This window comes from Tauraco erythrolophus, chromosome 3 (assembly GCF_009769465.1).
Source record: "Tauraco erythrolophus isolate bTauEry1 chromosome 3, bTauEry1.pri, whole genome shotgun sequence".
Classification (NCBI taxonomy): Eukaryota; Metazoa; Chordata; class Aves; order Musophagiformes; family Musophagidae; genus Tauraco; species Tauraco erythrolophus.
The window spans coordinates 61,269,805-61,285,797 of NC_141467.1; the positions used below are offsets into that span (position 1 = coordinate 61,269,805).

The following is a 15,993-nucleotide window of genomic DNA, read 5'->3' on the forward strand; positions in this document are numbered from 1 at the left end:
TATAAGAACTATATTAGCTAAGATGGATTAAGGATCTAAGTAATTCTATTAATATAATATTTTAGAAAGCAATGTTTATAGCAAAATTATCATTTAATGTCTGTGCTTATGAAAGTGGAACTGAAGTGGTATTTTAAACTTGTATAAATGTTTTAATTCTCTACTAAGTAAAATAGTTAAAAACTCATTATGGCATGCAGTGGTAGTGTCTACTGAGCAGTGTTTTTGTTACCGTTCTACATAGCTGGTTTTAAGATTACAGCTGTAATCCTGATTAAGAAAAGAAGCTCCAAATCAGATTATACATCTGGTAGCAATTAGATGGAACAGTTACGAGCCAGGGTCATAGTATTTCCACTGGAAAAAGAAAAAAAAAAAACACATTCTGTGGTATAATTAAGATACAGTTAGACATAATCCTCCTGTCCCTTCATAAAATATATTCACACACATTAATAATCATTGCATTGCCCTTTTTCCAATATGTTGAAATGAAGAATGCCTCATGGATAAAAAAAAACTCCTTCAGACTGTCATGTTTTATTGAGTGTTGTGAAAGAAACTGTGGAACTGTTTTCATTGTGATATGTGAATAGAGAAAACATCGGAGACTCTTTAGCATAAAAAGGATCATCTTGATCAAATGATTGAACAAAAGGAAGAATTAATGCCAGGAGATAGTTAATAAATAGTCTCAGAAGGTGAGTGGTAGAAGCCTCATTTTAACATATTTAAAATTTACATCACCAAAGAATTTAGTTTGGAGGATAACCCTACACTGATAAGAAGACAGATTAGATGACCTACTTTCCCCACCCACATTTTTATTTTATGTGGTTCTGTGAGTCTCTTGAGCAACCTAAGTAAACAGAAAATTATATAAATGAAATATTTAAAAGGTAAATAGAGTTTAAAAATAATATAAGAGGACTTGCTGAATGAGGTGTTAGACACTCTGAACAATGGCTACCTGAGGTGAACCTAGTCTGGTGATTAACATTAGCTGAGATTAAGCAAATGGATTACGATGTTTTTTCTAGCTGAGCACACTTGGAATAAGACTAAGGATGTTCATTTCATATGGCATAGACAATAACATGTACAATTTAGAAGTCTCTGGAAACAAGCTAACTACTCTTATTTACATCGGATGTGACTGTAGGTGGGTATGATGAAATTACAAGCAATACTTGCCAGCTATATGGCATTAGACATATTCTTATATATTTAGAACAAAGTGTTCTACTTTGTGTCTTTATAAAATTTAGCAGATTTGTGCATAAACTTTGAATGAGTGATTTTGTTTATGAGAATGCAGGCAAAGGGATTAAATTCTGAATTCTGTTTCATTTTCTTGAGGAATATAATTCTTAACATTGTAAGTATCAAAATATCTGAACAGACATTCTGTATCATGTAGTATCAGCTGTTTCTTAATTTTAGAATAAAATAATTTAAGTATGAAAATTAATACTATGTTTAAGATGAAATGAAGCTGTTACAGTGTGATCACCTGTAGTATGAAATAGTAACTTCTATAATACGTTGATTATTCATTTGTTGAAATGTTTGCTATTTGCAAGATACAATTATAAGGTATCTGAAAGATGCACAAGCAATTTCCACTATTAAAATTAATACTAGAAAATATTAATTCATGGTGTGCTATGCAACTGTCAGCTCTCTGCCAAAACTCTGTTTTATCATTCATTTTATGTTTTGCTAAGGAAAACTTAGTTTTCTTACTTATTTTCTTGAATTCAATGTTTACAACGAATATTGTATTTTTTATTTAAATGTGTACTCTGTTTGTTTTGGACTTTGTTACTTCCACAGAGTCAAGATTCGGTTTAATAATTATCTGTTTGTAAAATATATTGTATTTGTCTTCCAAATGTTGATGCTTACATAACTGTATGTTTTACACAAGTACAAATATCCAGAGCAACTTCTGAGAGGCTAATTCAAAAGTGATTATTATCAGCAGTCTCATGGTAAAATCTACGTATTTTATTTCTGTAAGAGTGAATAATCATACAGTTAGATGAAATTCCACTCCATTTTCTTGAAGGGTGAGAAGTTGTAGTACAGACTAGCTGAGGAGCTATGTCCGTTCATTTCTGTCTCTGGCCATTATTGATGATGACTTAACAGTTTCCTCCCCTTCCCCAGAGATCCTGGACTGGACTCTGTTAGAGAGCTCAGGTCTTCCTGGCCAGTTAAATGGGGTAACATGACATTTGGTTCACTAAAGAACTTTACTACTGTCATTGCTGCTTTCATTGGAGTGGTACATTATTTGCTCTGCGAAGACAGTAGGAAAGTTTGTGTTGCAGCTGGCAATAAAAATGTCCTTATGGATTTCCTCTAGGATTATCAGTATAAACAGAATGACGCATGAAGCATAAAAAGGCTGGTTCAAATTGTGCCTCTAGTCTTAACTCACCTGTTGTCAACTCTCAGTTTAGAAGTGTAATGAAAATCTAGGCAGCTAATGAATAGATGTATCAAAAAAGATGAGCAACTATAGCTTTCGGTGATTTCAGCTGATGTGGAGCTCCTCCCTACAACAGAAAGTAAGCCATTTCAGTAGCCATCATGGACTGGGTTGTATAAGTTGCTGCAGTCAAGCTTGAAAATTTCTTCCTGCGTATTCCTTAATCAAATACTTGTAGTAATTTTTTAAAAAATTATATTATTTTTTAATTTTAAATGGAATTGTGATTACCTAAATCAATCTTTGTGTGTATATCATTCTAGTGCAGACCTGTTTGGTTGTTTTTCAGTTTTAGCACTTAGTGCAATTTATAGCATAAACAGTGTATTAAAAGGAAACTTTTCTTCTTGTACTCTGATTGTTGTTCAAAATAACAAACATTAAAAAAGTTATTAGCCCATACGGAAGTCAAAACACCCAAGCTGAAAACAGTGCATTATTGGAGAAGCTGTAAGAACGCAGTAAGATAAAATCTTGTCAAGTCTGAATTTATTTGAACCTTGACTGTCTTGAAAAATAACATTTTCTCATCAGTTTCAGAAATGAAGGTGACATTGTCAAAGAATTTTGTTTATATTATGTTGATGACAAACATATTCCCTGAGACTGCTATGCATTTTTTCAGGACAACTCTACGAAAACTACTTCCTTGAGACTGATTAGTTAACTAGCCATTTCTACCCTGTGTTCCAGTCAAAGCAAGCCAATCATGAAGATAATGTAATCTTATTCATTTAAAGGGTTAAGTCTTTACAGTACCTGTATGTAGATTGAATTGAAATGGAAAGATTGTAGTAAGAATGCTCTATTTTCAAGCATGAAGACTATTAATATAATGGGCAGAAATAGTCTGTTGTTTAAAAGACCAATATTTAAATTTTTCAATTTAAAGGCTACTTCTGCTGAAGAATACCTGAAATTTTTGTGTCTTTATACAGGATTTAAAGACTTTCTCTTACTACAAAAAGTCTTATTTGATCAGTAGTTTTTTCCTCAGTATAAAAATGCAAATATTGTAGTGATTTATATATCATGAAATATAAAACATATAATAGAAAAACAAATGATCTGGCAATTTATGATGCAACTTAACTCAAAACTTAAAACGTGTTTTGAATCTTATTCTGGTATATTTTACAGTGTAGTAAATCAGGAGCTTTTTCTCTAGTTCCAATGGATTTTCCCTGGTATAAAACTAGCACATGAGATCAGAATGAATTGTATTGTCTTTCAGTTTTGTTATTTTGGACTGAATATGGCTCATGCTTAGACACAAATTGCTCCCTCCTAGTAAGGATTTTACTAGTATCTTAAATATGAAATGTTGTCATTAGCTTCATCCTCAAGAAAGAAAACATTTAATTAGCATTCTGGACTGACAAAGTACCTTCTTCTAAGGAAAGGTCTCTTGTACCAAAATGATAATAGATTTGGAATTACATTGGAGAATTTCGGGAATATTTGCAAGTAGAGCTATACCAACTTAATCCAACAGTGCTGGAGTCTGTGTGGAATTTAGAGATAACAGCTTGGATGCATTTAAATCCAATGATTTTTGGCACAGCTTGCTGCTGTTGGTTTCTTATAAGTTCTCTTTCTGCACCATTCAAAATGAAGACCTTATTATTACTAGACATAACGAAAGTTTTACATGTCTCCTCTTTCTTCCAGATTGCTGTCAAAATGAGTGAAACACCTTCCACTAGTTACTCAGTGAATCAGCCAAACTCCTCCGAGAGTGAACAGAGTTTATCCACGCGCCATTTCAATGTTACTGAACCTGTTGTGGCAAAACGGATCTGTTTCTATAAAAGTGGAGATCCTCAGTTTAATGGGATCAAAATGGTCATTAATACCCGGTCTTACAAAACGTTTGATGCCTTGCTGGATAGTTTATCCAAACGGGTCCCATTACCCTTTGGAGTAAGGAATATTAGCACACCGAAAGGGAGGCACAGCATCACCAATTTGGAGGATCTTGAAGATGGAAAATCCTATATTTGCTCCCATCAGAGGAAAATGAAACCCATCAACCTGGAACAGGCTAGCAAAAAGCCACTGCCCTGGCAGATCAGTAGACCTGTCAGCGCTCGTCGTCGAGCTGTGCAATTAGCAAGGGAGAATGAAGATGGATTTGGTCATCGAGAAAGCAAAATAACAACTCCCAAAAAGATGCTTGTTTTCAAAAATGGGGATGTAAGACTCAGGCGCACCATAGTTCTGGGAAAGAAAAACACGCAAACCTTCGAGGCCTTTCTGGATTATATGAGCGAGTTAATGCAATATCCGGTTGTGAAACTGTATACCACTGATGGCAGAAAGGTGAGAATAAAGATGAGTCCTGGCAATTTTTCTATGATTACTTCTAGATTATTTTTAATTAAAAAGGCGATTTTATCAATTACAAGCTTGGGACACCGGCCTGATGTAAGGCCTGATGTGCTGAATTTCAACCATTGCCTTTCTGTGACTTTTCCCCTTTGGAAAGGCTACTAGCTTGGAGGAAATATACTGAGATCTTGAAATCAGAAAGAAGCAAGTGAGAAGATTTTATTTTATGTCATCGTGAAAAAACACTTTTTCTTACTCAGGCCTCTTTCAGGCATGCTCTCAATTCTGTATTTTTACTCATTTACATAGAAATTTCCTTTAGTCTTAATGCTATTTATCATTGATTTTTAATGTTTTAAAAATATGATAAGTAGCATCTAATAGACACACAAATTTTATCATTATGTAAATGCAGAGTGGTTTGCCATTGATAACTTGGAACTATGACACTTGATTGTCTGTTATAGTTTTCAAACCAGTGGGTGTCTGTACCTCTAAACCCAGATGATGCAGCACTAATAATCCTGATATTCATCTCACATGCTGTTTCATATAATTTTATCTCACTTAGTGTTTATTTATGTGTTGTTTAACCACAGAAAAGCACTTGTGATTATACCTAACAGGTGTCTAGAAAGAGAATTCCATGCAGAGCTCCAAGAGTTTAAAGGGAATCTTGTGTTTACCCTCCATTTGGTGAAATTCTGTATTAGGTTGTGAAAATGTCCACTTCACCTGTAAGTCAGTCAAGTACAGTTTGTAAGTTTTATCTTGCAATATATTTTTGAACATAAATTCAAAACCGTTAGACAAGGCTCTGAGCACCTTGATCCAGTCAGACTGCTCAGAGTGGTAGGTTAGACTTACATGACCTCCAGAGGTCTCTTCCAACACATATTGTTCTGTGATCCTGTCCTATTCCTCTGTGGCAGCACAGGTCAAGTACTTGTGGTGTATTTGGAATTTCCCCTTTCTTCCTACAAATAAATGTTCATATGTATACCTAACTTCAAATGCATATTGTTATTTCATGGCTATGAACAGTCACTGTGCAATGATGAAACAAAATTACATATGCAAACACTTAAATTATAAGAAAATTTTGATCTAGATCCAAGCTGCTTCTTGAAGTCTTTTTCTGATATATAACAAGACATACCCTCACAGAGATAGGACTTGTCTTATAGGTATTGAAAAACTAATTCCATGCTGTGATACATATTTAATAGCCTACTGTAAACTAATGTAGAGACTAAGAAGTGAAGATATTAAAGCATGAAAGGGCTAAATCTCTTACATTATTTTTTGTGGTTACTAAGGCAGAGAATTTAATGTTACTTTTTTTTTGTTTTCCCCCAGGTTCCTAATCTTCAGGCCCTGATATTGTGCTCTGGAGCTGTAGTTGCAGCCGGGAGAGAGCCTTTTAAACCAAGCAATTATGGTTCTCTTGGGTATTCACGGCCTACTAAATTGCTTGGAATTGCAAATCGTGTATACCCAAAAGCAAATGCCAAGTCAGAAAGTGAAAATAGTAAGTTCTTTGAATTAATTTGTATTTTATTAATTGGTTTATCTCTCTCAGCATAAGACATAAACCATGACAATCATACTAGGATCAAGGATGTTTAAAAATGCCAGTTGAAACTGTTTATATCTGCACTGACTTCTCTTTAAGCATAAGAAAGATCAAAGTGCTAATGTTCTTTTAAAAATGTAAGTTTCTGCTATCTGCTCAGCTAGTATGCATATTTTTTTTCAAACAGACTTATTTAGAACATGGATACAAACCTATAAGTATATTTTATTTTAATACACTTGATTGTCATTGTTATAAATTTTCTGGTGTCACAGTTAATAACAGCAGTGGTAAAAGAGAAATCACAGGCTACTTCAGGCTCTTAACTGACTGAATTTCTCGAGCAAAACTTTTACTCAGTTTTTAGAAGCTATGTTAGCAAGGTTTGATTTGTCATTGTCATGATTTGTCATTGTCATGATTTTCACTTTTTCTCATGTGTCATGCTCCACATAAACAGTAAAAACGTTGTAGTACCCATCCACTCATAAATTCATCATGTTTTTGAAACTGCTTTTGCTGAAATAGAGTGTCATCCTTTCCTATATTCTCATGGCTGTGATGTATGCTTTTTCGTTAAGTTTGGAACAAGATACACAAATATGTACTTTCACTTTGATTGCTCATGGAGTTGTGCCACTGACAAGGTCAGTAAGAGTGTGAAGTGGCCAGTGGATGATCAAGAACATGAGGAGCTGTTGGAGAGAAGCCAGGCTAGTTGAATAGCCTGAGGTTGAGGGCAACAAAATGCTGAGGTACCAGAGCTTTAGGTTGTGTGGGAATCCTTGGCTTTAGAGCATCCCATAGGGCAGAGTAAACCATGTAGGAGGAAACTTGTTTAATTCAGAGATACCTTGTACTCTTGATGCAGCTGCATGCTGTACTGGAGAGCCCAGAGAATACCGTAATTGTTTCTGTACTGAGACTTTCCATGGTAATCTTGACTGTAACATGAAGCACATTGATACATAAGACACTTGGCTTCCGTTTACGTGAAGGAGTTTCTTCCACATCCCTTGCAGTTCATTCTTTCCCCACTAAATACTCATTTTAGTTTTTCTCAACTTTCCTGTTCTTTGACTTGCACAGCTTGAGATCTGTTTCCAGAGCATAATTTATGAGTCAAGAGAGAATGAATAGGAACATTTTGAGAATGAAAGTTCTACAGAAACAAAAAATCCTATCCAAATTTTGCTTTCAGCCAGAGATTTGAGTCTTGCGGTGGTAGAAAATGTGAGTAGCTGAGAATCTGATAAGCTCCCTCTTCTAATCGTTAGTTAACAACATTTATAGAAAGAGAGTGAAAAAACAACCCTCTTTTTGTCTTTAACCTGAGAAATTCGAAAGCATTCTATGTAGGAGACATCATTGATGATGGGAGAGCCTGAAAAATCAAATTTCTGGCACTTTGGTGCAATTTCATTTCCTGAGACAGAGACGGTGAGATTTTTACTTTGGGAAGCATAAGGTCTGGTCTGTGTTAGAGGAGTTAGTACAAACTTTTATTTCTGATTCAGTTCATAGTAAAGCATATGCCTGGGAAACTTGTAAGGCACTCTGCCTGAAATTATAGACACTTATCTATAATAGTAATACGTTAATTGTGAAAGTCTTGATATGAGACCTTTGTGACTCACTTGAGCAAAAAAACCAAAAAGCTTAAATTCAAGCATTGTAGTTAAGTTAATATTACATGTGTTAAAATACCTTCCTGCAAGTGAAAACTTTCTATTAAATGGTGGCTCCTATACATTTAGGTATCAGTAGTAGTTGTGGATGTCTTTGTGTGGATATACACGCATTGTTTCCCTTGAACATGCAGAACATCTTGGAAGACAGCAAAACTTTATTTTTATCTCATGTTATTTTATCTCTTGCCTCTTCAGTGACAACTGTTAGAGAAAGAAGAGACATAATTTTTTAAAATCCAAGTTATTACAAAGTGTTCAAAACATATTTTGGGAATATTGAATGTGTATGCAAACACATATTGGGCCATACTCAAAATTCATTGAAGTCTGGAAGTATTCTCATTGATTTTACTGAGTTTTGCACCATTGTCTACAGTACTGTAGCATAAAATGCATCTCAAAATGTCGTGATTTAAATTCAAATTTTATAAGAAGTTCGAGTGCTTCAATCTTTACTTCTCTGTAGAAGGTCAGTCCAGGCACTTGGATCTGAACCCTTTATTCACATGTCAGTGACACCACTCACAGTAATCACTCATATGCTTTAGATTGTTGGATTAACCCCAGGGAGATACATGTTCACCTTGACTGACACATTTTAGTACTCACTATAAGAACTAATAGGTAATGATATGTTAATGATTGCTGAGGCATGAAGAAGTAAAGTTGGTAGCTTGAAGCCCAAACAAGCAAGGGCCTGTGAATCCCTTGAAAGGTTCAAGGCAACCTCAGCTCCCAGCTAAGTATAAAATGAGAGCATTTATTGGAACTTCAAATAAGACTACAGCTCTGGCACTAGAAAGAACTTATTGCAAAATAAAATTATGAGGAAAAGTAGTTAAATGCTTTATTCTTTATTAAAAATTGGTTATATTTCTCTCTCTAACAACTTAAAATCAACAGTGAGATTAACTATGCTTTTCTCTTTGCTTCCTAATACTCTGATAAAATAAACACACCTAATTAGCTTATTTTGTACTGATTTTTCTCCTTTCTTCTTTTCTTTTCCTTTGCTGCCTGTCTGCTGTCTCACCATCTGGATCCTTGTGCATGATATTTGTCCGCTCTACTTTCCACCTACTGAATGAATTTGGGCTCTCTCAATGTAATTATTGGTAGCGAGAGCTGAAATGGGCTCTAGCTCAAGATCTCAGATATTCTCAGTTTCTTCTGACAAAGGGTCCAGCAATGATAACTCAAATGACAACAACTCAGATTCTTCCTATGTTCCTGACAGTCGTAATGGTATAGAAGGAAATCAGTCAGTTACTGGTGAAGAATTATGTGTGGCACAGTATGAAGATGACATAGAGAAATCTGTTCACCTTAATCAAGATGGCAGTATCACAGTGGAAATGAAGGTTCGATTCAAAATTAAAGAGAAAGAAACCATTAAGTGGACAACCACTGTAAGTCGTGCTGGCCTTTCTGATGACAAAAATACCACCATTTGCAATTCTGCAACACATGTGGAGGACTGCTTATCCAATGTGAATGAATCAGAACATATAAAACGAGAAGGTGCTCCATTTTTGAGGAGCTACAGTAAAGAAGAGGGAGACTCGTTAGAGCAATTCAATGCAGAAGTGTCAGACAAAGAATCAGAGTCTGATTTAAAAACTGCTGGTTGTAATAGCTGTAAGAAGAACAGTTCTACAGACCTAGACGTAAGCAATGACCCTGAGGATAATGTCAAGCCTCGCTTTTACAGGCCTCCCACGCCTGGGCCAAGGCGTGTTAGACAAAAGAAAGCAGTAGTTGAAAGTGTCACCTTGGTATCTGAGAAAGAGGTTCAGGAGAAGACAATAGGACAATTTTCCTACAGTGAGGAAATACAGGATGGAGAAAATAAATCTGAGTATTGCATGGTAGCTCATTCAAGCACAAAAAAATCAAGTGTCAGTAATCCAAAGATCAGTGAGATGAGTGACAATGATTTATTAAAGCTTTCTTCAGAGAATATAAAAGAAGAAATGCTTTTTAAAGTAAGTCACAAAAGTAATGATTTAATAGAAACTACAAATAGGAAGACATTCGAAGTATCTGATGAGGATGAATCGATACAGAATATAATAGAGAAATCAGTTGTGGAACACTGTGCATATAATAGTTTAGTATCAACCTGCAAAGCGAACATCAGTGGTTTCACACCATCGTCAAAAATTTACCCCGTGGCCAGGCCAGGTTCAGCAGACCACATCCATGAGTCATGTGGTATTAAACAAATAAAAAGATCACTGAGTTCTTTCATTAGATATTCAGAATTATGTCAGTCAAAAGAAGAAACAAAATGCAAGGCTGCTGATTTATTACCTATTTCTCAAGATTCAGTGCATTCAGCCTGTCCCGGACATAGAGAGATGAAAATGGTAGTACCTCCATGTAGTAAAGCTCCTACTGAGCAAATACATCCAACAACTGGATTCTTTCCTACTGTTGCTGAAAGTGAGAATCAAATCAATGTCAGGACTGAATCTGTGATGGCAACACATCTCATTGATGACAGCAAATTTTCATCTTCCTTCACCAAAAAGAAGAAGAGAAAATCCTCTAACTTGCTAGAGCAAGGTACATATGAAAATCAGAATGATAATGAAATTTCAGGGATAATTAAAAGTGAGGGAATGCATATCGCAAGCAAAACCACACAGGATTCCACAACAGAGGCTACGGATATTTATTCTGAAATGCCTCAGAAAAAAGGAGCGGAGTTTTTTGTAAAAAACAATGATGAGTCTGTGAATTCAGACAAAAGCATATGTCCTGAAGATGAGTTCTATCACCAGGAGTCAGTGGAACAAAATGGGCTATCATCTAATAAAAAACCAAGAAGTAGTAACAAGTTGACCAAGGTAAAATTGAAGTCAGGTAAAAAAAATAGTATCATTTCATCTGCAAAGAGTGAAGATGGTCTAATGCTAGCTGATTCAAACAATGAGTCTGAACACAGTCAGGATACACTGAGTACCGAGAAAGAAGGCACACCTCTCACAACCAATTCTTTCAAACAGATACCTAACTCATCAGTGATTTCAAAGCCATTGTCAGAAGTGCCAAAGAATCTTAACTTTGAAAAAGGAAAGGAAAGGAGTATTTTGGAAAATATCTCATCAAAGAAAGAGAAAAAGCAAAAGGGAATGAAGAAAAATCTAAGTAAAGGTTCAAATAAGTTAAATATGTTAGAGAGAGCCATTACACTAGAGACTTTAAAACAGGAGGATTTTCAAGAGGAGGTTGTTGAGCATGCACTTGAAAACTATGTCCAAACTTGGCTTAAAAACTTGTCACCAAATTCTGTCTTACCCCCTATAAATAAAACAGAAGAGAATGTAGAGAATAGCAATGTCTGTCTTTTTCCTAAAGAAAATACTGACGCTTCTATAGATAAAGAAACAAGATTTATCACAAATAAATTTCATGTGACTGGAAAAAACCATCTGATTGAACACAATCTAACCAAAAAAACATTAAAGCCTATTTGTAAACGGGGAACTTTAAAAGAATCAGCCAAGGATTCGGGTGAAAACCAAACTGACTCTTTCATTCATGCTAATACAACTATAATAGAAGAAGCCAGGTATTCACTGAAGTCCGAATTTCATCATGATGGTAAGCTACACTTGTTTCACAAAACACATGACAATGATAAAAAGACGTCAAAAGTTGATATTCAAGATACCGACCTATGTCAGAGAAAAAAATCTGAAGTTGCTGTTCAAGTTGATTGTGCAACTGTCAATGAGAAAATGGGAATTGATGTTCAGAACAATTGCATGTCTAGCATGTTGCTGCGTGAACTACAATCAACTTTGCTTGGTCTCCAGAAAGAACACAGTGGGTGTATAGGGAAAGCTTGCAACCTTTCAGATCTTTCTCTTTCAGCTTTTGGTTCTTCCTCCAATGTTCTCCTAGCTTGGCTGCTGGTACTGAATCTGAGAGAGAGTTTGGTTGGGGCAATCAAAGATGATATGCAAAAAACTACCTGTAGCTGTTCTGAAATATTTACACAGTTACAATTTCTGAAACAAACTACGGTCATGGAAAAAGTTGATGAACTGAAGGCTGCCTTCTCACATATGCAACAATCAACAGAAAATAACTTACTACACTTTGAGAGGGAACTCAAAAAGCAGGACTCTACATATTGCCATGAGAATATGAATATGCCTGTATCTGAAATTCATAATGGTATACATTTGCATGAAAATGAAAGATCAGTTGAGCCTTGTATTTCAAAGGACAGTGTAAATTCTGAAGAAGCTCTAAAATTCACTGGTGAATTAGAATGCTGTTTTGATATACAGAAAGATCTTTGTAGAGAAACAGAGACTTTAGACCTGAGTGCTCCCAAAACACAGCTAGATGGTCAATATGCCAATACTAATTCAAATACCTGTAGCCTTGCATCAGCTATAGAGCCATCTGAAAGAAATGAAGAAATGCCTGAGAGCCTATATAAAAAATCTCATGACAAAACCACTGAAACATCATTCACTAATGAAGAGTCAGAAACTTCAGTAGAACCTAACTCAACAGTTCATAGTGTGACATCTAATGATAAAAATCATATTTTAGATCAGGATACTTCTGAGTTAGAAGATGAAAAAGATATTATACATGTTACTACTGATAATAGTGAAGATCAGAGTGTTGATCCAAAGTCAGCAGGTAATGACAAAGAAACAAATAACCAACATAAATTAGCTGCTGAGACCTCTATAGAATATAACAATGATGATTATTCTGTACAGGAAGACAAGGAAGATGCAGAAACCTGTGAGGAAACCTCTGAGAGGTTATCTACAGTCTCTCCATTATCATTTTGTTATGAATCAAAGCAAATTACCGAATGTGACATGAGCGGAGAACAGAAATTGCAAGTAGAAGAACTGGAGAATGAAATGTGTTCAGACACTTCTGAATTAAAAAAATGCTTAAAAAGTCCTGCTACTTCAGACTGGTCAGATTACAGACCAGATACTGAAGAGAGTGATTATAACTTTAGAGCATCTGGTGATTTGACCAATGAAAGCGGGGAGGAAGCAGTACTTGAAAAGCATTACAATACTGGCTATGTAAAAAGAACTATTGAACGACTTTATGGCAAGACGGAAGCTTCATTTAAGCCTGACTTTCACAAAGGATTTCCTTATATGTCAAACACACTTCAAAAAGATACTGAAGAATTTCACTCTGCAGTGGTGAAAAAAACCATTTCTTTTTTTCAAGAATCTAGGTCTTGTTCTGCAGAGAAATTGTCACATTCTTCACTACCATCACAAGAGTTTCCAGTAAACATAAATGAAGATGACACTATATTGAGAAGAGAAAATACTTCTTTGCCAACACCACAACCTACCCTTAACAGAGAAGAGACAAGTCATACTAATGACTGTTCAGGGAAATCTCCAAAGCAACATTATCAAACTTGTGCACATGCTAATGAAGATGAAGGAATATTGATAGATAAAGGCAAATGGCTTCTCAAAGAAAATCATTTGATAAGAAGATCACCACCTGAACGGATTGGAATGTATGGTAATTTGGATACAACATCAACAGACACAGTCCTTGATACTAACAGTGATGATGTTCCATACTCACACTTTGGCAACCTGAATCAGTACCCAGTCCTCAATGAAATCTCTTCTTCAGAGCTTGAAGACTTGGCTAAACCCTCTGAAAAGTTTTGCAACTACTTCAATATACCTCATAATAGTGATTCAGACCCCTTTCAAGATGACTTAAGCACAAAAAGCAAACCTAGCCGCAATGGTAAGATCACTTCACATCCTGCAGAAAACAAAGAAAAGATCAAACCATCAGTCATGGTAGGTTCTACTTCCACACAGCTTTCCACACAGGCTGATACCAATTTTCCAGCCTTTACATCTGTAGAATTTAGATTGCCTGATAACAAGGTGCATCCATTGGAACAGCCTTTAAATGATGAACCCGTACAATCTCAGCCAACTGATGTTAGCAACGCTAACAGGAGTGCTCTTCGGGAAGAAGATTCTTTGGATAAACTCCATGCTATATGTGGCCAACATTGTCCAATACTGATGGTGACAGTAACACCAATTAATGAGCAACAGAGAGGATATGCTTACCAAAAGGCATCTGATTTTGAGAACCAGCTGGGTCCGTGTTTCTTGGCCAAAAAGAGTGAACATTTACAATGGTCAGGTGAAGATTTAGTAACAGATGAAAATAATCATGTGACTCTGAAGAACAACTGTATCAATAAGATTGCCAATAATATTTTTAATAGGTTTTATGCTAATAACACCTTAGATTTTATTAGTAACTTTGGAATACTTGCATCTTCAACTCTGAAAGACAGAATCAGTTTAGGGAAGTTACATGTTATAGAGGATATGAACGTAAAATCCATGGAAGTCAGCAATTGTCAAAATAATACATTCAAACACATACTCAGTGATCTTGTGATAGGCACAAATAGTGAATTATCCAATAGAAAGCCAAAGATATGCCAAACTCTAAGAATAAGCCTAATTCATATTACTGGAGAAAATTTTTCTCCTATGTTGGCAGATCCAGCAGAAACCTGTCATTCTGAAATATTTCTGAAGTGTGACACTTCTTTAAATAACATTGAACATAATGCCTCTAAAAATCTGAAAGATGAAAATGCCTTTCCTGCAGAAGAGGAAGAAGAAGACGAAGAAGTTTGCTTTTGTACCTTGGACAATGGAAACAGTAAAGATACAAAAGACTTGTAACAGATATCTTGGAATTTCTATAGCATCAAATTAGTGAAAATATCTTCAGAAAAAAAATAATCACAAAATAAACGTCTAAATGCCACACGCAATAATACTCCTAGTGTGAATACAGCCCAGACCTGGATAAATATAAATCACAATTGTATGTAATTGTTGAAATACAGATAATTACTTAGATTTTTATGAGAACCAGCATAGGAGGAAAAGCTGTTTTTCTAAGACAGTGATTTCTTGGTTAAAAAACAGTTTTTCCCTGAAATGTTATATGTTCGGAGATAGTAACTTATATACCGATCATCTCGTTTGTAGAGAAACCACTACTGTTTGTGAGAACTGAGAACTGCAATTTGAAATACCTGCCTGAGTTCTAAGATAAGAGTCCTATATTTTGTGACATTTGAGAAAGATTTTGAGAATTGTCTTTCCGTAGAAATGCCTTTTCCAGAACAAAATCAATGGACATGTTTTATTTGAAATGAACAGTACGAAATACTATTGGAGTGCTGTAATACAGAAAAGTAGGAAACAGCAGTCATGTTAATTTTATATAGATTAACATTATCAAATTGCTATTTCAGTTCTTAAAGGCCAACTTCAGAATATTTGTGAGTAGAGATCTTTCAGTCTGTATATAGGATCATCCAGACTCCAAATGAAGTTTGTCTCTTTTACCCAGAGGATACTAGAAAAGAAGCGTATTTATTGCCGCTGGGATTCCACAGGAACTGAGAAAGGAGTCTGTGTGTCAACGAACTTCCTGACTGCTCTTGCCATATTAGTTGTGTGTTCTCCTTTAACTTCTGTATTTTAAATGTGGTCCATGTCTTCTTTGCTTGCTTTATTTTTTGTAAATATGTTGTATTATGAGAATCCAAGAATGTAATATGTTTCAGGATCTTTCAATCTGTTATTAGAATTATTTTGGATCCTTGTTTACAGCATTTTTTAACATTATGTGTGTGTAGTAAGCACTTATATATGGTTTACAATATTCAGTAAATGATTTTAAATATAAAATTGGAAAATACTTAATATCTATTGTGATATTTCAGCATAGTACCTTGCTTCAATATCAATGAAGTCAGAGATGTACCTGAAGAAGGAAGCTGCTATTTTTGAGTTAGAGAATGCGAATTTGGCCGTTCTGTA

The 15,993-nt window shown here is 35.2% G+C and overlaps 2 protein-coding genes across 2 annotated transcripts in view; both read left to right on the top strand.

The window, feature by feature from the left end:
* The first annotated feature begins 4,180 nt into the window (after nucleotides 1-4,180).
* Nucleotides 4,181-15,993, top strand: part of LOC104374501 (lipoxygenase homology domain-containing protein 1) — a 191,891-nt gene continuing 180,078 nt past the window's right edge. The window contains exons 1-2 of the mRNA XM_086609313.1: nucleotides 4,181-4,819; nucleotides 6,188-6,359. Coding sequence (XP_086465439.1) covers nucleotides 4,181-4,819; nucleotides 6,188-6,359 — 811 coding nt within the window. The remainder of the gene's footprint in view (nucleotides 4,820-6,187; nucleotides 6,360-15,993) is intronic.
* LOC147529022 (oxygen-regulated protein 1-like) lies at nucleotides 9,226-14,841 on the top strand. The gene is made up of 4 exons (XM_086608907.1): nucleotides 9,226-10,963; nucleotides 11,279-13,930; nucleotides 13,994-14,284; nucleotides 14,765-14,841. The coding sequence occupies exons 1-4, from the start codon at nucleotides 9,226-9,228 to the stop codon at nucleotides 14,839-14,841; spliced, it is 4,758 nt and encodes a 1,585-aa protein (XP_086465033.1).

Excerpts from the sequence above, each read along its gene's own strand:
- LOC147529022 (XM_086608907.1), top strand. The coding sequence starts at position 9,226 with ATGGGCTCTAGCTCAAGATCTCAGATATTCTCAGTTTCTTCTGACAAA. Across the intron at positions 13,931-13,993 it reads CAAACCATCAGTCATGGTAG|AATTTAGATTGCCTGATAAC; the intron begins GTTCTACTTCCA and ends TTACATCTGTAG. Across the intron at positions 14,285-14,764 it reads TGAACATTTACAATGGTCAG|AAGAGGAAGAAGAAGACGAA; the intron begins GTGAAGATTTAG and ends CCTTTCCTGCAG.